This window comes from Mauremys mutica, chromosome 2, assembly GCF_020497125.1.
Source record: "Mauremys mutica isolate MM-2020 ecotype Southern chromosome 2, ASM2049712v1, whole genome shotgun sequence".
Classification (NCBI taxonomy): Eukaryota; Metazoa; Chordata; order Testudines; family Geoemydidae; genus Mauremys; species Mauremys mutica.
Window position 1 is genome coordinate 247,647,003 of NC_059073.1, and position 20,188 is coordinate 247,667,190.

Here is a 20,188-nt window from a genome sequence, read left to right on the forward strand (position 1 = left end):
ATTCAGCTTCCTCAGTCACTGTGGACAAACATCCTTGCTGTCACTCAGGCCCACAACCTGGGCATCATCTTCAATTCTGTCCTCTCTCTTGATCCTCACATTCAGGCTTTGTCTAAACCTTGCCAATTCTTTTTGTGTAACATCTCTAAGATATAACCTTTCCTATCCCCCCACGCAGCTAAAAGTCTCATCCTGGCTCTCATCATCTCATGTCTTGACTACTGCAACATCCTCTTCTCTGGACTTGACAAATGCAATCTTGCCCCAATCATTTCCATTCGAAATTCTGCAGCAAAGACCATTTTGCTAGTTCATTGCTTTGATTGTCACCCCTTCCCTTGCATCCCTCCACTGGCTCCTCTTTCTCCATCCGTCAAACATGAGCTATTTGTCTTAATTTTCAAGACCCTTCTCAGCTTATCCCTACCCCACCAATCATCTCTCTCATGCTACTGAGATGTCACTTCCCACCTCCAATCATCTAATGATTCTACCCTTCATCACCCACTTGTTACATTTTCAAACGATGATCTCTTTCTCCCATGTTGCCTCTCATGCATGGCAGGAGCTCCCTGTAAACATCCACAAAGCTAATTCCTTATCCTCCTTCAAATCCCTTCTTAAAACTCTCCTGTGCCATAATCCTTACCAAAAACTTGACAACTGTTAGGCAAGTGGTGAACTTAACTACTGCCTATCACACTGACTAGTATGATCTCATTGTTTCCTGGTGCTCCTCCATCTGGTCTGTCTGTATCCAGCTGTTGTTTCTTGTTTTATACTTAGATTATAAGCTTTTGGGGGGCAGGGACCATTTTTTGTTTAGGGTTTGTACAGCACCTAGCAAAATGGGATCCTAGTCCTTGGCTGGAGCTTCTAGGTGCTGCCACAGTTCAAATAATAATAAACAACATATTCCACAGTGCCTATGAAATGCATATAGTTCTTCTGAGCCATAATATGCCCCAGCTCCAAATCCACATAAGGTATCGCCACTCAAGTTATAATGACTGTCTGGTCCTATATATGTATTCCCCTACTACATGTTACCTTCTTGTGTTCATTGTGGATTCACTCACTGCAGTGGTCTACGTAAGGTCTTTGATGTAATCTAGGGTTGCATTGCCAACTGTCTAATAGCACAAAACCAAACACCCTTACCCTGCCACCTGCCCCACCCTTCCCCTGAGACCATGCCAATGCCCTGCCCCTTCTCCAAGGCCCCACCCCTTCTCACTCCATCCCTCCTCCCTCTATCGCTCGCTCTCCCCCACCCTCACTCACTTTCACCGGGCTGGGGCAAGGGGTTGGGTGCGGGAGGGGGTGTGGGCTCTGGGCTCGGAGGTGGGGCCGAGGGGTTCGGAGTGTGGGAGGGGGCTCCGGGCTGAGACTGAGGCAGGGGGTTGGGGTGCAGGAGGGTGTGCGAGGTGCAGGCTCTGGGAGGGAGTTTGGGTGCAATAGGGGGCTCACGGCTGAGGCAGGGGGTTGGGGTGTATGAGGGGGTAAGAGGTGCAGGCTCTGGGTGGCGCTTACCTTGGGTAGCTCCCGGAAGCGACCGGCATGCCTGGCTCCTAGGCTCAGGGGCGGCCAGGTGGCTCCGCCTGCTGCCCCTGCCTGCAGGCACTGCCACCACAGCTCCCATTGGCTGCAGTTCCCAGCCAATGAGAGCTGTGGAGTTGGCGCTCTGGGAGGGGAATGGGGGGCAGTGTGCAGAGACCCCTTGGCCACCCGTGCGCCTAGGAGCCAGACATGCCAGCCACTTCCGAGAGCCACGTGGAGCCAGAGCAGGCAGGGAGCCTGCCTTAGCCCTGCTGCACCACCGACCAGACTTTTGGCCTGTTAAAAAACTCCCAGATTGCTTTTAATAGTCACCGGGAGATTGAGGCTGATTCTTGGCAACCATAATGTCATGGAAGCCCCACGGAAGCCTGGTAAAGAGCACTAATACTTCTCAGAAGACAACCTCCAAACCCATTATGTGTGGAAAGATGGACTCTGCACCAGCACCAAATAGAACAGCAGAAAAAGGAGCAAGCCTTGTGGAGGGGGCACTGGATTTATGCTTATAGAGAGTCAGTGGCTGGGCAGCTCCACAGACAAGCAGTTGCTATTATTCCAACCCATAGACTAGAACAGCAGCCTGTGGTCTGCCTGCATGCTGGCAGTTGAGAAGTAGATTCCATCACACCTAACCCCACTTGGGTTTGGCTCTGCGAGGAGAAGGGTGAATTCAACGGATTGGGCTATTCAAAGTTGTGTCTTCATGATTCTCCTTGAACTTTAGACAAAGAAACTCTTGCTTTAATTTAAAGATATTTAATGATTGTGATCTTGCATTTACATAGCACCTTTCAGCTACCTGGATCCAAATACTTCACAGATTTTACTAACTGGCTGTATAAACTCTGTGTAGAGGAATCACAGGAACCTCTGTGGTGAAGGGAAGCAGCTGTTCAGTAGTGGACTGCAATGCTACCCAACAGCTTAAGGCAGTACATGAAGAATACTGTATCCAATTAAAACTGTTGGGGGGGGGGAGGTAAGGGGGAATTTTAGAGCTTGTCCACACAAAGACTTGCGAAACTAGGGTATGAAACTACAGTTTTCTAGCCTGCCACTCAGTATCTGGCTGGGTGGACCCTGCTACCACACACTAAATGTTCCGTAGTACACTTTGCCGTGTACACTTTGCACCCAGAACTTTTAGTGCACTGCAGCAGGGTCCACATGGCCAGTTAGTGCACAGCAGGCTCGTGTGTTGTAGATTCACACCTCGGCTTGTCACACACTCACTAACCATGTAGACAAGCCCTCATTTAGGCAGAATGCAATTACTCTAGGTGGAAACTAGCTAAGATTTCAGTACTAACACCTTACCCTTGAAATGTATAATGACATATTAATGAACACAGGTGACCAAGACTTTGATTTTTTTTATATTGTCTGAAAGATAGTGCTATAATAAAGAAGAATCATAATGAAGAAGTTGTCCTGAAGATTCCTCCTGATGATCTAGTCAGTAGCTCAGTTGCAAAGAGCCGGATTTTTAAAGTAGTAAGGAACATTAGAGGATTTTCAACTCCAATAGAAGTTAGGCTCCTAGTCACTTTTGAAGATCCCATGAGCCTTTCCACATCTTTAGGTGCCTAACTACCCATAAAAATCTGGTCCAAAGTTTAAAAAGGAGTATGAAATGACAAATAATAATCAGAGGGAAAAATCATTTTTCCCCAATATTTTCCTTGTTTTCATCAAAATTTGAAATGTTGTCAAAATACTGAAATTCAAAAAATTTAGACTAGCTCTAATAAGAATTTTAAAAGAAATCAGAGCAATCAAGCATGAAACTATTTTACAAAATAATTCAGTATAACACACTGATTATAGACTTTCAAATGTATCAACCTCTGAGGTTTCATTGTCTCTCTCTGTAAAGCATTCTATTTTTTCTAAAGATGCACCTTTATTAGCTTTTCTTCAATATACATTAGAGTGAGGTGTTATTTAAAAAAATAAAAAACTGACCCATCTTTCTCTTCTACATCTCTGCCACTGTAGTCAAAGAATATGTCTGAATCTTCAGCCAAAGCTCGCTCAATTACACGTATTGTCCGGTCGAAAAATATCAGGAATTCTTCTGAATGGAGAATCTGTTGTTTTTCTTCCTCTGTCAATTCTCTAGGAGGAGCTTGCAAAGTACAAAAACATAGTTAAGAATAAGATAGCTGAGACCTTGCCAAATGAATCAAAGTCTTCAGTAAAAAGGAACTTTTTATATGGAAGCTCATTGCAGTACTGACAGGAATAAATCATTGCTTTACATTTAAAATCATTACTAAGAATTATTTTAAATGTATCAAAATGTACTCCTGTATTCACAGAATGTGGCATTTATGCAGAAGAGATCCTATATCTTGCATATTTATTATTCTGAAGAGGAAAATACTTAAGACCCAAAATTAAATAAACCCTTCGTTCATATTTCAGGAAATAGTTCTGACTGACATTAATTGCCATACTAAACTTGAAAAAGGATAACACTTATATAACAGAGGACCTGTCTTAAATGCCCTTTTAAAGCAGATAACTTTTTATGGCTAAAATAAAATAATCTTCTTAACTTGGTAAAAGTTATACTACAGTTCATTGTATTAAAAGGGCTGCTGGATTTCACGTCAGATAATATTTGTTCTGTTCTTTCATTTTCTTCCTAGTGTAACTGGTAAATTTTGTTCCTGTTTTGGATAGTTTGTGAGGCAATGAAATAAATAGCTAAAGTTCCCTTCGCACGTTAACAGTGAAGCAAAATCTAAAAAACAAATTCTATTTCTTTAAAAAAAATTATTATTTGTAAAAGAACTTTAAAACCAGAGTGGACGGACTTACTGTACATGTCCCTGCTCACTGACACCATCAAAAGCTACAGAGAATCAAAATCTTTTACAGGCATAATATTTTTGAGCCAGATTCTGAAATTCTGAAATATGATTAACTCTTAGAAGACTAGACATTTTCCAAATGAATGACCACTGGAAGAAATGTGACTACTTATATGTAGGTTTGGAAGAATTAGATTTTTATTGGTTAATGCTGACAAACATCAATTTCACTGTACGCACACAAATTGACAAAATAATATTTCCATCAATAATAGTCAAAATGTACAGTTAGGCAAAGTAAGAAAGTTGCTGCTAGAGAAATTATTAGAATTTAATTTAAGGCTATTTACTTTGTATATTTTTACATGATGTTCACAATTTGTGTTTTAACAATTATAAAACTAACTTTTTGATTCTCGTTATCTACTGTCATTAAATAATTATTGTCTGATCCTTCCCATTGTCTGATCCCCCCCAATGTTCTGCAGCAAGGTCTTCTATGTTTGAACTGATTGTTCAGATTTTAATTGAAGTATTTATTTTTGAAAAATATCTCACAGTCTCTCCAGGTCTTACTTGGTTAAATAGCAACAGCCCAAAGGTTAACTCAATATACGTGAATTTACCTTGTATCTCTGAGAACACCTCGAGAGCACTGATATTAAACTGTAACTTCATACCTTGGTGTACCCTAACACTTAATGAAACTCAAAATGACAGAGTTCAAAGCTACACTTCGAAACTATGTTCCACTTGCTGAGCTGTAGTATATAGGATTTTTGTTTCAAATACCAGATTGACACAGCTGTGCACACTCCTTTTGACATTCCCACCCCCAGTAGCTTTATGTTGGGTTTTGGCCTTAGAAGGCTTGGCACCACGCTGCACCGAAGAGGACACAGGAAACCACATTTGCTCTCAGATACATGGATTCATTCAGGTAGCATGGAGGTAGCAAAAGCAGAATATTTATCTATGATTCTTATATAGCCCCCAGCACTGTAGAACCTGAACACTTTGCAGCCTTCACTGTGTTTATCCCCATTTTACAGATGTGGAACTGAAGCACAGAGAGACATGACTTGCCCAAGGTCTGTGGCAAAACAGGGAACTGAATCTGGGTTTCTCAAGTTCCAGACTAGTGCCCTAACCACTGGACACCTTTCCTTTCTCTTACTAATGTTTGTCCCGTATAAGTCTGTCCTCCTCATCATAACTGCTCTACATGTTTAAACTGCAGGGCCAGTTCAGATAATGCGGCCAAATATGCAGCAAGTCACAGGGGCCCATCATACCCCATAAAGGCTGAAATATTAGTGTGATGTTTACTGCTCATGTTCCAGTGTCATATGAGTTGGAGTATGAGCAGCACTCTGAAAATGAGAGCTCTGAAATGACCTGGAAAAAGTCAGCGCAAGGAGAGGCACCGAATGTGATTCTGACCTTCCTTGATGGTACGAGAGAGGAAAGAACACCTGGGACCTGAGCCCTACACAGGACTATTTTTTAATCCCGCCCCCGTCCCACCCTGCAATGCCCACTCCCAACGGCTCCTGCATTGTTTCTTTCACTTTTATCCCACTTCCACCCGCAAAAACCTTAGATTCCGCAAAACCTGCAAGAGACACAGATTCCCCTATGCTACAAAAAAAAAAAAAAAAAAGGTTGGTTAATATACACACACACACACATACACAGAATTTAGACACAATTTTTACCACTAAAAGAATAAAACAAATATTGTTTTAACCATGTAAAAAAATTAGGGCTGTCAAACAATTAAAAAAAATAATCACAATTAATCATGAGATTAAAAAAAATAGTTGCAATTAATTGCAGCTTTAATCACACAGTTGAACAATAATAGAATACCAATTAAAATTTATTATAAATATTTCTGGATGTTTTTCTACATTTTCAAATATATTGATTTCAATTACAACACAGAATACAAAGAGTACAGTGCTCACTTTATATTATTATTTCTATTACAAGTATTTGCACTGTAAAAAAGATTTTAAAATATAGTGTAATCTACAAGTCAAACCATGAAGGAGCATATGAATCTTTAGCATATCTGGCATGTGAATACTTTGCAAGGCTGGCTATAATAGTTCCATGCGAATGCCTGTTCTCACTTTCAGATAACATTTTAAATAAGAAGCAGGCAGCAGTATCTCACATAAATGTAAACAATCTTGTTTGTTTTAGTGATTGGCTGAACAAGAAGTAGGACTGAGTGGACTTGTAGGCTCTAAAGTTTTATATTGTTTTGTTTATGAGTGCAAAGATTGTGAAAAAATAATTCTACATTTGTAAATTACACTTTCACAATAAAGAGATTGCACTACAGTACTTGTATGAGGTGAATTGAAAATTTTTCTTTCTTTTATCATTTTTACAGTGCAAATATTTGTAATAAAAATAATAATATTAGGTGAGCACTGTGCACTTTGTATTCTGTGTTGTAACTGAAATCAGTATATTTGAAAATGTAGAAAAAATCCAAAGATATTTATAATAAATTTAAATTGGTATTCTATTATTGTTTAATGGTGAGATTAAAATTGTGATTAGTTACAATTTTTTTTAATCTAGTTAATTTGTTTTGAGTTAACTATAATTGACAGCCCTAAAAAACATTTTAACTCCTGGTATAATAGACATCAAACCTCTTTCTATCCCTTGCTTAAATTTAAGTGTTAAAACCTTTATTTAAAATAACTAAAAACTTGCTTTACTTTGCTGAAATTCTATCTATGACAAACTGACAAGAGATTTAGTGTTTTCCCGCAAATTACTGCAGTCTGGTTTATTTGCCCACCCAGTCCTGCCTGCCACAAAGTACATTTTATCTGCTCCCGCTATTATGGCAGCAGGTCCTGTGAGACGCACAGGATCCCAGTCCTGTGGCAGGGCTCTACCTGGGACCCCTCCTAACAGAGACTTCCGACTTCCCCTTTGACGAGGGGAATATACTGCCCACCCCAATATAGGCAATAGTCTGCTCAGTAACAATGAACTCATTATTCCACACTACAGACCATGTCATCTACTGCCCAGGGTGTAATCTCCTTTCTCTAGGCCAGCTAATCCAAGCTAACATGGCGGCCTATTAAATAGCTACACACTAGGGTTGCTTGAACTGGTCTAAGCTTTAACTTTGAAAGGCAAATTCTCTGCACAGCATCTGGTCCATAGACAGACTGGGGACGAGGAAGATGCACAGGGTGTGGGCAAAATCCTACCCCCAGGAAACAGTTAGCTGAGCAGTTAGTATCTGTAGCCTCTATTGAAGCTCCATGATCCAATCCCTCTGTCTCACGCAAGCCAGACACCTCCCTCCCACTATGCACTGTGATATTAGTGGTCCCTGTGGAGTTCCAAGCCAAGTAGGGGGATACACATCCCCTACATGGCCTTCCTATGCAGTGAAACTATTACCACAGCAGGAGAACAGTATGTCGGTAAGTGCATTAGATGGGGGCATTGCACGTAAGAAAGGAACAACTGGCAAAAAGTACATGTTGACCTACTGTAGCATCCAGGGCTGGTGCAACCATTTAGGCAAACTAGGCAGCCGCTTAGTGGTTGAGGGCACCTAAAAGCCTGCTCAGGTGAGGAGGTGGAGTGGAGGTGAGCTGGGGCGGGAGGGGGCGCAGGGAGGGCCACCCGCAGTAATGGGGGGGTGCACAGGGGAACCGCTCCCCGCCCCAGATCACCTCCACTCTGCATCCTCTGCAGCCCCCACTCTAAGTCTCCTCCAATCGGCGCCACAAGCCTGGGAGGGGAGGAGAATTAGAGCGGCGCAGGCATGCTCAGCGGAGGAGGTGAAGCGGAGATGAGCTGGGGCGGGCTCCCCGGGCGGGGTTAGCTGCCGTGGCGGGAGTCTCCCCAGGGGGGGTTAGCTGCTGCAGAGAGGGGGGCTCCCTGGGTGGGGTTAGTTTCTGTGCGGGGGGGGGAGTGTCCCCAAGTGGGGTTAGCTGTTACAGGGGGGCTCCCCAGACGGGGTTAGCTTCTGCACGAGGGAGTCTCCCCAGACAGGGTTAGCTGCCATGGAGGCGGGCTCCCTGGGCGGGGTTAATTGCCACGCGGGGGGGGAGTGTCCCCAAGTGGGGTTAGCTGTTACGGGGGGGCTCCCCAGGCAGGGTTAGCTGCCATGGAGGCGGGCTCCCTGGGCGGGGTTAATTGCCACGCGGGGGGGGAGTGTCCCCAAGTGGGGTTAGCTGTTACGGGGGGGCTCCCCAGGCGGGGTTAGCTGCTATGGAGGCGGGCTCCCTGGGCGGGGTTAGTTGCCACGCGGGGGGGGGGTAGCTGGGTGTGGGGCATGGTGCAAGGTGGAAGTTTCGCCTAGGGCTCGAAACTTCCTTGCACCAGCCCTGGTAGTATCCACGACTGAATAGTAATTAGCACTAAATGAACTCATGTGGAGAGGAAGCCTGTAATGAGACAACATCCCAACCTCACCAAAGAACTGCTTTCCCAGCATCACAGACAACAAGCATGACAATACGGTGAAAAGGCATAAAAGGAGAGAAAATGAATGTGAAGGCAAATGGCAAGCTAATTTTAAACTGCTCCAAATGATTAAAACTATCAGGTAAACCTAATCCTCTCTGCAGCTTGGAAATATAAATTCTTTACTTGGACATTTGCCAGCTATATATGTCCCTTCCTCCACCACAAAAAATCAGCAGAAGGGAGAAAGGAAAAAAATAAACAGCTTGAAAACTCCAGGGTGTTCATGGGCAATGAAGATATGAATGGCTGCAGTTTTGCTTCAGCAAAATCTGCCTCCTAGCTGGTGATCATCTGTGTGAAGCCTACAGTCTATTAAACCCTCTTCAATATCAGAAACACCTTGGCTAATGTTTGTACAACATAAACAAGCTTACCTCATTTTTCTTACGGACACACCAGATGCCCCAGGCAATATTAAGCTTCATATTTTAACCTTATTTTCTTGTTTCATTCGGCTGCCTCTGAAGTTTTATTTGAGGCGAGCTCTGCTTACAAGAATGTTAATATCATTACTTTTTCTAATGCAAAACACTTCTGCAACTTGTGACAAATACAAGTATAAGCGGAAAACTGAAAGACACATGGTTGTTCTTTTTCATATGAAGATTTTTCCACCCATTTATCTTTCAGAGCTACTTCCATTTCCCTCCAGATCCTTATCCCTGTATGACCATTACCTTGAATAAAATAAAAAGGTTCTATGTAATTTTCTGCAATTTTTCCCCCTTCTGGCAGCTTCCAGATACTTTGATCTCAGCTTTCAAGAGACACACAAATTTCTTCTGAGGAAACTAAGAGAAGCCTAAGTGGCTGATCAAAGTATTTTTTTTCCCCAGAGGCCTTGTTCACCTGGATGTGCCCACAGCATCTTCACAAATTATATCTGACAATGCAATATTGGGCTTCAAATTTATTTATTATATAGATAAAAACAAAAAATATATATAATTTTCATACCACTTTGACGTTTAACACAGGTTAAACAATATGATATTTAGTTTACCAGCATCAAGAGAATATATATGCTGATTCGCTGGAATTTAATAAAAATAGTTGTAAACAATGTGGACCAAATTCTGCTCTCCTTTAAAATGAGGCAACCCCATTCACTTTGTACTGAACTGGCTAATGTGTATATGCACCACTGTCTTCTACTGGATAGAACCAACATAGCTAAATAATGCATAGGCCCTATACTGCTGATTGCTAACAGATTTTTATAGCATCTTATTAGATAGAAAGAGGGTCCAAGTTCTATCCCCACTTTGACCGTGAAGTTCTGATGGGCCGTAGCATGATGCATAATGACAACCATGAAATCCTAGGGGGCCATGAATTTATTATAACTTCAATGGGGTTGTATCATGTAACCGTAAGTAGAATTTTGGCCTGATGTCTCTGGAGCTGTGTGAGATCGCAACAAAAGTCAATAAACTCTCTGTATACATTTTACAATATCATTTTTTTAAATGTAGACAGACTATTTCAGAGGAGAAAATATGATGTGCATCCAGAAACCACAATGAAATATAGTCTGCACCGAACCAAATGTCTTTTAAAAAACTAAAAAAACTGAATGAGACGTGAAGGCAACAGTTATTTAACATGTAGCTATGAAAATTAATGGCATTTTATCACCTGAATTAAAATGATCCCTGAAGATTTCATTTTGCAGCATCTTGAGTCTTTTCTCCACAAATTTTAAACTGATGTGTTTGGACATAACAGAAGAAATGTACTTTGTCAACATAGGAACTCTTATAAATTTAGGAACGGACCTAACAAAGGGTCCAGCTTTCTTCCCACCATATAGGAGCAAAATTGGGTTAAATATAAACCAATAGTTTTGATGACAATATAAGTGAGAGGCTAATCCTGCAAACCTTAATCAGTCAGGGCCTGATTCTTTCCCCACTGGAGTCAAAGGGAGTTTATAAACATATAGAAGAAAATCTACATTTAAATAAGTGCAAAGAAATATGAAATAGTTTCCTGCAGCCTAGCCCATTATGAAAGTCTGACTAAGTTACTAGCATCTATTCAAAAATAAACCTGTTTTTTTAAAAAAAAGAATGAAACAGGAAGCAGCCTCATTGTGATAGCATGCTACAACCAGAGATAGCACAGCTCTTCTTAGTTCTGTACTTCTTTTGGGGGTGCGGGTGGAGGGCATGGTGAAAATCCATGCAACCTTTAGATTTGTTCGCTAACAAGAGCTGTGAAAATCTTCGACATAATCTTGTAAAATGCTGAGCAAACCCTGGCAGAACATGCCCTCATATCCTATTGATGGGCTATGCCCCTATTGTTTTTCCTGTGTTTCTGGCTACAGTTCTGTTGTTTGTCTTGATAGGGGCCATCAGGCTGCATTTCCGGTAAGATTTATTGTTCAAATGCAAGCCCCCTGTATTACACAACTGCTGATTCATATCAGCGGAGATGTTGAAGCATTTTCAGGTATTCTGAATACTCCTTACAAGCTTCTTATTTAATTTCTCTATTTCTGGTTAAGATTATTTTTCTCCAGTTATCTAACAAATTAGTTAAAGTCAATGAACTTTTCCTCTAAGGGTCTGTGTGATCAACTGTCAAAAGCCAGGACATTTTAAAGTTAAGGGCTCTCTGTCCACAGCAGGCTCTTTTTGAACTTGTCTTCTGTTGCTTCTAGACACAATATGGGGCCTGATTCTGCAAACCTAAAGCTTGACTTTAATGCATTGCCTGAGTAAGGAAAGGAAGATTAGGTCCACCAATGTTTAAACACAGTGCAGAGGTGCTATATAAATGTCCTTAGGTAAATGAACACTTAAGCACACATTAGTGACTCAATTAGATAGACCTTCAAAACTATTATTGGGCCTGCTGAATTAGAGCCCGTCTTCAGTAAAAATCTCTGGTGAATTTTTTTTTTTAAAGGTTCATGGCAGGCAGGATAGATGGTGAATAATACTTTGGCCATTTTGATTTTAGCAACAAAGGGATTCTTTCATCACAATGATAATTAAATATTAAAATAGGACATGATCCAGAAGTTATAAGAACATAAGAATGGCCATACTGGATCAGACCAATGGTCTATCTAGCCTCGTATCCTGTCTTGCGACAGAGGCCAATGCCAGATGCGTCAGAGGGAATGAACAGAACAGTTCAATTTTTGAGTGTTCCATCCCCTGTCATCCTGTCAGAGGTTTAGGGACTTCCAGAACATGGGGTCGCATCCCTGACTATCTTGGCTAATAGCCACTGATGGACCTATCCTCCATGAACTTATCGAATTCTTTTTTGAACCTGTCCTTTCTCCTGTCCTTTCTCTGTCTTGTCTATTTAGGCCCTGATCCTGCAATTTAAATGCACAACTGGACTGTGGCTCCCATGAGAAGCCTCACTGACTTCAAAACAGATAAAAGGTTAGAGGCCAAACACAATCCTTGCCCTGAACAGACAGACAGTCCAAAGCCCTGATTTTGCAATTTAAATGCTCGGTGGACTGCTGCGCCTATGCAGAGGCCTGTTGATGTCAATGGAGCTTCACACAGATGCAGCATTCCTCCTACACATTGTAAATTGCAGGATTAGGGCCTTATATTAGAAGCTCTGTAGGGCAAGGACTGTCTCTTACGAAGTGAATGGCAGGCAGAATGATGGGACCTGGGAACAGCAGCCACAGTCTCTGTGTGTCAGTTGTGTGTTGTGAGAAGCACTGGGGCCAATGGATCCTCACAGAGGTAGATCCCTGCCTGCCCCCAGTGTGATCTTCTGTGGAAGCTTGTATGGGGCCAGTGCAGTAGCCCTCTCCATGATGAATAGAAAGGCAAAGACACCTTTGTGCTGCCACTCTGTTCTTGGTGCCTCAGTGCAGTCCTTATGCGAGGCGTAAGTGGTGCATACAGCACTGAGCTGGCCCGCTATACCGTAGTTGAATTCTAGCCTTTGTTGTCATTATGAAATAGACCAATAACAGATACTGATCCTACACACACTTATGTATGTGACTAGTCCCATTGAAGCCAATGGCACTACTCCTGTGGGTAAAATTAAGCACACGCACATACTTGGGCACCTATAATCCATGAAGAAAAGCTCCAATTTCCTTTGGAAAATACCTGAAACTCTGAGAAAGTATGTCACTAATGTCTTGCTGGCTTAGAGGAAAATGAAACATAATGGGTCAATCTATTATTTTTTTTTATACTGAACCCATTTTTGAGTTATACACATGAAAAAATTGTCTGTCTCCCTTTCTCCCCCTCATGATTCGTACACTTTACACTCCTATAACTCACACAAGCCCAAGCTGATTTTGTTTTAAATCTGTTTAAAAAAAAAGTGTTCCCTGAGCTGAAACCAAATTTCAGCCCAGAGCAAATTTTTACGGCTGGGTTATAAATCCCTGAAAAACAGGATTCATAATGGAAGTGCTGACACAGCTTTAACTACTATATAGCAGTGTGAATGGCGCCACTATAATATCTATTAGAGATTCTTTAAAAAGTTTGCAAAATATTGTCTTGCCTTGCAGAAAAAAAGAAGCCAGCGTACTTAATGCCAACATAAACATGCTTTTAACCCATTATGTGCTAATTTGCAGAAAAGCCATTAATTCTGAATAAGGCTCACAGAGTGCAGCACCGGCAGGAAATGTTCTTCTAAACTCCTGTTTGACTTGTAACATGGTTTTAATCACTTCCATGAAACACAAAAGATGGCTTCAGACTCTGAGTTTTGCTCAGAGCATGAGAAGGGGGATTTCATTAGAAAGGCAAACGGGATCGTTTAGGGTTGAAAAGAGAGAGAAACAGACCAAACATCATTTGATTCACAGCATTTAATGCTCATCATCGGCATGCTGCAATTTTACTTCTGCCACCACAAGTCAAGTTTGTTTACTGTCCAGCAAGAGTGAATTTATTCATTGAGTTTTAGCACCCCCTAAGACTGCATCCTCTGCAGCCCCCACTCTAAGTCTCCTCCAATCGGTGCCACAAGCCTGGGACTATGTCATTTGCAGCAGCTACCGTGCTCTATTTTGAATTCTGCGGTGTGAGTGTCACAAAGCCAATTGCCACCAAAACTTTACACATTGATCGCTCACATGAGATCTGGCCTCTGCTAGTCAAGGAAGGAAGTCAGTGGCAATATGAAACACTTCCACTAGACTAAACTATAACAAAGAACTAGATGATGTTAGTGATGGCACTCATTCAAATATAATAACATAGGTACAGAAAAGGCTCACTTGCAAGTATGTGGAAAACTAAAATAAATAGATATTTTTAGGATTCTAGGTTTTTTTCCCTTCTGTTCACATCCATCCACTGTCTCTCTTCCTCCTAGATTCCAAATATAAGCATTGGGATTCCCTTTATGTGGCAATGGAATGGAAAGTCCATGACTCAACATACACTGAACACTTTCCATGGTATGCAGCAACTTGCAGAGAATTCCTGATATAATGCAGGAAAATTGTCTGAACAGCATCTTTTGCTTATGCTCCAAGACTGTCAGGTCCATTAGCTGGGTTCTCCAGATACAGCTTCCTTCTGCACCATATTTCTTTTATATCACTAATCTAGATCTGAGTAAATGTATTTATTGTTTTCAAATTTCTTGGGCTGCTACTTGGGACTCCTGCCAATAGTAAGCACTACACATGATGTTAACTATTTGCAGGATGGAGCACTTAAAAATGAAAATCCTTTTTTTTAACACATACCTTCTTTCACCTCGTGTTTCTGTTCTTGATTTTCCATCTCTGAGTCATTCCGTGCTTTGGGTTCCACAATCTCATCATCATCTTCATCCTCTAGAAAAAAGAAATAAAGAATTGTAACATTCCGTTTCAGGCAGAGAGGGTTCCTTTTGGACTTGTAGCCATTGAACCTGTTAGTAAGTAAATAAATTACCTACAAATGTCCTTCTCAGAAAGTTCTCAAAAGTCAGAAAGACAATATTCTAGCATAAAACACCTGCTACTGTCACTCCCTGTGGCAACTTTCCATCTCAAATGTTTTAAGAATGGCTCTCTGACCTCCGAGACGATTTCTTGGCTGGCATAGGAATAGACGCAAACACATTTTAGCCTGGCAGCAATTCCACAAGTGGAACACCTGTTATCCAGACACCTCATTTCCAATTCAATTCTCACCAGATTAATTTGTCTTTTGACCTACCGGAAAGGGTTAAATAGAAGTCTGACCTCAGGTCAGATGCCAGTGGCAAGCAAACAAGCATAGTACAGTTCTGAAAAGTCATCACCATCAGATGGAAGAACACAGCAACCAAAAGTGGCATTTGGAGTTTAAGAACGGTTCTTGCATTAATATGAATTTAATGAATGCTTAAAATTGACACATGTCAGTTACTAATGCCAGATGTTTTATTGCCCTTTTCTGACCTATGCAAATCTTTCTCTTTCTCTCAGTACCCCTCCCTCATTCATATATTCCCCTTTTTCCTGGAAGGGCAAAACTGTTAATTCTTTTCATTATGTTTGTCTGAAGTTACAAGGGATATGATTGTTCAGACCAATGCTCAGTGCTCGGGAGATTACAAGAATGCAGCTTGCACCCAAAAGCTCTAAAAGCAATCCAAACTTCACCAAAGGGTGAGCTCTGTCTTGTTCCCAGCAAAAGCAATGCAATGCATTCCCCAGTTCACAGGTGCTGCACAAAGCAAGGCACACACCTGGAAAAGTGACTGTGGTGAACAGAAAAAGAGGCATAATCAAGACGAAGTAGTCTGCACTGCATGACTTTGTTCCATACACACAAATTGAGGCCTAGATATTGTGGTGCCTTATAAATGCAATACATTTGAAAGGCTAAGAACAGACAATGTGGAACAGGGATCTAGGGTAACCATGAAAAGCCATACATGAGCAACTGGGCTATAGTAAATATCATGTGGGAATGATTTGGGGGAAGGGCATTGGTCTCCACAGTTGCACAAAGCAGGATAATTGAGCATCAACACAATATTGGAGTCTTTCTTTACATGGGAGAATGCATAGTGTGTATTCTGATTTCCTGTACCTTTTGACCTGTGTCATATGTACCCACGGCATGGCAGTCCTCTGTAAGAGTGCTGTGGTTCCTTTGCGACTCTGCCATCAGTCTGCCTATTGCCATATGGCTCTCTATTGTGTGGCACTTCTACGGACATGCTCATTGGATCCCTGACCTGATGATGTACCTGTAGAGGCTGCAACTGTGGAGTCCTGCAATTCTAACACCAACGTGTTAACATAGGGCCTGGAAGCAGGATTGTGGTATGTCATGCTTATCAAACTGTGTAGTTACCGGCACCTTCTTCTAATGCAGCTGGCTACAATCAGATGTCAGTGCTGACAGGCTGTGTTCAGCCAACAGTGATGCACAGTTGTACTGGGTTTTGACTGCATAATGGGCATCAGACCATTCACACCATTTCGCCTACCCAGGAACCTTTCCCTGATGCCTATAGAATGTCTCATTACCTGAGCCCAGGCTGGTTACTAGCTGATGTCACAGGCACAGCATGTGGGGTAGCCAGGCACTGCAAAGAAACACCACAGCATTGCTGGGTCCATTGTTTACTCTTGTCTGGGCATGGGATCCATCAGTAACTCGCACCCACTGCCACAGATCATAGGAGGGGACAGGAGAGGAATTTCAGACAGGAGGAGACAACAGCGTATTCCCACACATACACACCATCAGCCTGTGGTGGAAGAGAAGCAGGAGCTGGCACTGCAGCCAGCTGGGGAGCACACAAGAAGCTCCAATCCCCTCCAGATTTTTGGGCCTGACTATGGGGGAAGTCCCTCTGATTGGTGGCTTTCCCCCACTGCCCCTCCTCCTGCAGGAGAGCAGCCAATCAGAGCTGCTGAAAGGCGCAGGCAAGCTCCATCCTCCTTCCCCCAGGAGCCATGCTCACAGGAGGGAGGACAAGGGATGAGGGAACAGACAGAGCTCAGCAGCTCAGGTATGTTCTGCTCCCTCCTCCACCTTGTGAGCAATAGAACAGGACGGTCCCTCTGCCCCTCCCTCCACTCCTACAACACCCAGCCTGGAAGGGATGGAGGGGACCACGCAGCAATCCCCCCAGACCTAGCAGGGGGCAATGAAGACCCATGGCATGCCAGGGGAGCAGAGGTGAGGCAGGGGGTGTAGAACTGATGTGAACTGGTGAGAGCAGAGACGGGGGGGGGGGGAGAATTAATTGCTGGGCAGGGGGGAGAGCTCCTTCTGTGGCGGCCAAAATTGCCTTAATAAATTTGGCAACTCTAATTGTCACATACACTGTGGGTGGGCAGGTAGAATTCAAATACCAAAGGATAAAAAAAATATAATTTAAAAACTCATATTTGGGGGGTTAATTCAGGAGTTTTTGAAACTTTGGGGTTGGCAATACTGATAAACACACGCAGATACACGCGTACATGGTCTAAATGTAAGGTTGTCTCACGGTTTTACTGCAAGACTTGCAATACTTTGGTGTTTTTCTTTAAAGCCCCAGCTCCCATTATCAAACGATTACATGAGAACCTCTGCTTGCATTGTTTTAAATAGGGGAGTGTCTCTCCCTCATGTTTGCGGAGTAAAGCTTCAAACATTCACCTTAAAGGCTCAAATCCCAGAAGGCAAAAAACCCACCATCCCAACCATATTTATTATTTTGCAAAATCGCATGATTTTTAGACCCAGCTCATGATCTTTTGGGGCCTGCCTCATGATGCTTGAACAGTTGGGGTCAGCAATGCAGTGAAAATAGAATATGGTATTGTGGGCAACTTTCAGGATGAGAGGAGCCAAACTCATTTATGGATCCAGCTCCTTAACCCTCCCATTGTGGGCTCCACATGACTCTTCCCACCAGCCTCTCCCTGTGGGGAAACGCAGGCTTGACTATTGGATGCAGGAGTGGAATTCAACTTTGGCATTTTTTGAAGTAGATTTTTCCACTGCTTGTTCCCTCCCCCGCCCTTTGGGAATGATCTGTGAACCAAGAAAAAACATGTATAAGTGAGCAGAAGATGACATGTATGCAATATTTCCTAAAGCATACGTATGCAAAATTAATACCGGGGAGTTCTGTTTTTACATCTGCACACAAAAAGCTTTCTTTCTTAATGCAAGTCCTTTTACGTAATAGATGCTGTTTCTTTAGATTCAATTTCAGAAAGAAAAATAACCAAATATTTTTACAATATGTGAAATGCTTCTTCTAAGAAAAATTGAAAATTTCTGTTTACAGACGCTTGTCAGTATATTAATTTTGCTGGAGTGGCAGTCTTAAGGGCGTACAATAAATTACACATAGGGTATAAGGTGCATGGATGAGTGAGTGGTTTTATACACACACGCACACACTCAAACAAACCTACATTTAGGGCTTGTCTACACTACACAGCTTTTAGGATGAACTGTGCCTTGCATTTCAAAGGGAAAGAGCTGAAGGTGACACTTTTACTGTTTTTTTCTATCAGTGAAATAAGAGATTAATTTGTTTTAGTACCTTTCTATAGCAATACCTATTCTCAGAAGTATCTGATCTGAAATATTCCAGGCCAAATTTTTCCAGAAGGGAGGTGGACACTCCCCATATCAAAAGTGTGTATACAGGCTCACCCACATTTGAACACAACTGCTACCACTGCACATACAAACAGGTAGTTAGGGCTGAAACTCACTTAAGAGCAAGGGACTCAGGAGAAGCCCTGGGGACCATGTCAGACCCACTTTAGCACTCTACAAAAGGTTGGATATAGAGGAGAGGGCCACCGGGGGAAGGGTCATCCCATGCCTGCCCCAAATAGGCCCACAGAGAAGGAGCCGTTGTGGATGAATCTGTGGAAGGACTAATGGATCCATGCTTATGACAGATCCAGTGACCCATTGGATAGGGCATAGAGGGGCAATGGTCTTTACTGAAGCCAGCAGTAGTAGTAATAGTATTTATATTATGGTAGTGCCCAAAGGCTCAGTCAGGATTGGGGCCCTATTGTCTGGGGCACAGAAAAGAAACAATCCCCTGCCCAGAGGGATAGGCTGGAATAGCAGTCCCACCTGCAGGCTGGGAGTATGAATTCCACCCCACCCTTGGGCAAAGCCCTATCACTTGAGTTTTATGTGGCAATAGCTGAATTTCTCCATAAGTGCCCAGCTATTCGTTACTCGGTTGGAATATGCAGTGGCAGTAAGTATGCATGCACATGCAGGTGGGCCCATGCGTTGTGAACACAAGTGGGCTTCTGCCTTTCAAAGTGGGCTTCTGCCCTGTATGCGGTATGTTTAGAAAAATAACTTTTCAACAGCATAAACATGTGTAGTCTGCCCCTCCATTCACACTACTGTAAATCAGGAGTAACTCCACTGAAGCCCCTGGTATAAAACCCATGGAAGTGAAATCACAATCAGAACCCTGATGTGTTTGAAAGAAGCCATATTAGAAGAGTTAGTGCTAGTAATAATACCTAGCTGTCACACAGCGCTTTTCATCCCTAGATCTCAAAGCACTATAGAAAGGAGGCCAGTGTCATTATCCTCAGTTCACAGATGTGAAAACTGAGGCACAGAAAAGGGAAGTTACTTGCCCAGTGTCACCCTACCGGCCAGTATCAGAGCCACGAACAGAACCCAGGTCTCCTGAGTAGCAGGGCAGCATTCACAAGGCCACACAGCCTCTCATTATAAATGTAACTTTTCTCATTATCAGTGATTCTGTTACCTGTTGCGGTTAAACAAGATGTTCTGCCATTTAGACAATGGAACCAGACCAAGGATTGGTTGACATAGTTAGTGGCTTGACCTAGTTAGACCTAACAAGCTCTTCCTCCCCAGTTCAGAGCTCTGTGACTCGATGAGGGAGACAGTTAGACCTAACTGCACCTTGCTGTATTCAAGCCTAGACTACTCCTTTCTAACATGGCACTTTGGATGGATCCCATGGCCCTGATTTTCAGCTGGGCACCATCTGGCCTCCACTTTGACATCCACAAACAACTGTGCTCACAGTTTCACACTCACAAGAAACTGAGGGGGGAAGTGGTAACACTTAGACATATGACTACCTCTTGGAAATAGGTGGTTAGAATGTCCAGGTGTCACCAAGTCCTCCAACAGTTCACTGAGGGCACAACATTAAAGGCTGCCCCAGAAAATCAGGCCCCACATCTGTATCTGACTGAACTATCTGGGCTAAAGGGTTTTGAATCATTATTATTTTATTTAGTTTTACATCATGAAAAGGCACAGTAGGCACATTCAGGACAAATAGAAAGAAAATGTTTCCTGGCTCAAAGAGTTTAT

General features: G+C 42.5%; 1 protein-coding gene across 4 annotated transcripts in view; it reads right to left on the reverse strand.

The window, feature by feature from the left end:
• DYNC1I1 (dynein cytoplasmic 1 intermediate chain 1) overlaps positions 1-20,188 on the reverse strand; it is a 241,604-nt gene that overhangs the window by 94,814 nt on the left and 126,602 nt on the right. For all 4 annotated transcript variants that reach the window (XM_045004527.1, XM_045004526.1, XM_045004524.1 and 1 more), the window contains 2 exons: positions 14,614-14,703; positions 3,526-3,688 (listed from right to left, as the gene is read on the reverse strand). In XM_045004527.1, the coding sequence (XP_044860462.1) occupies positions 3,526-3,688; positions 14,614-14,703 (253 nt within the window). The remainder of the gene's footprint in view (positions 1-3,525; positions 3,689-14,613; positions 14,704-20,188) is intronic.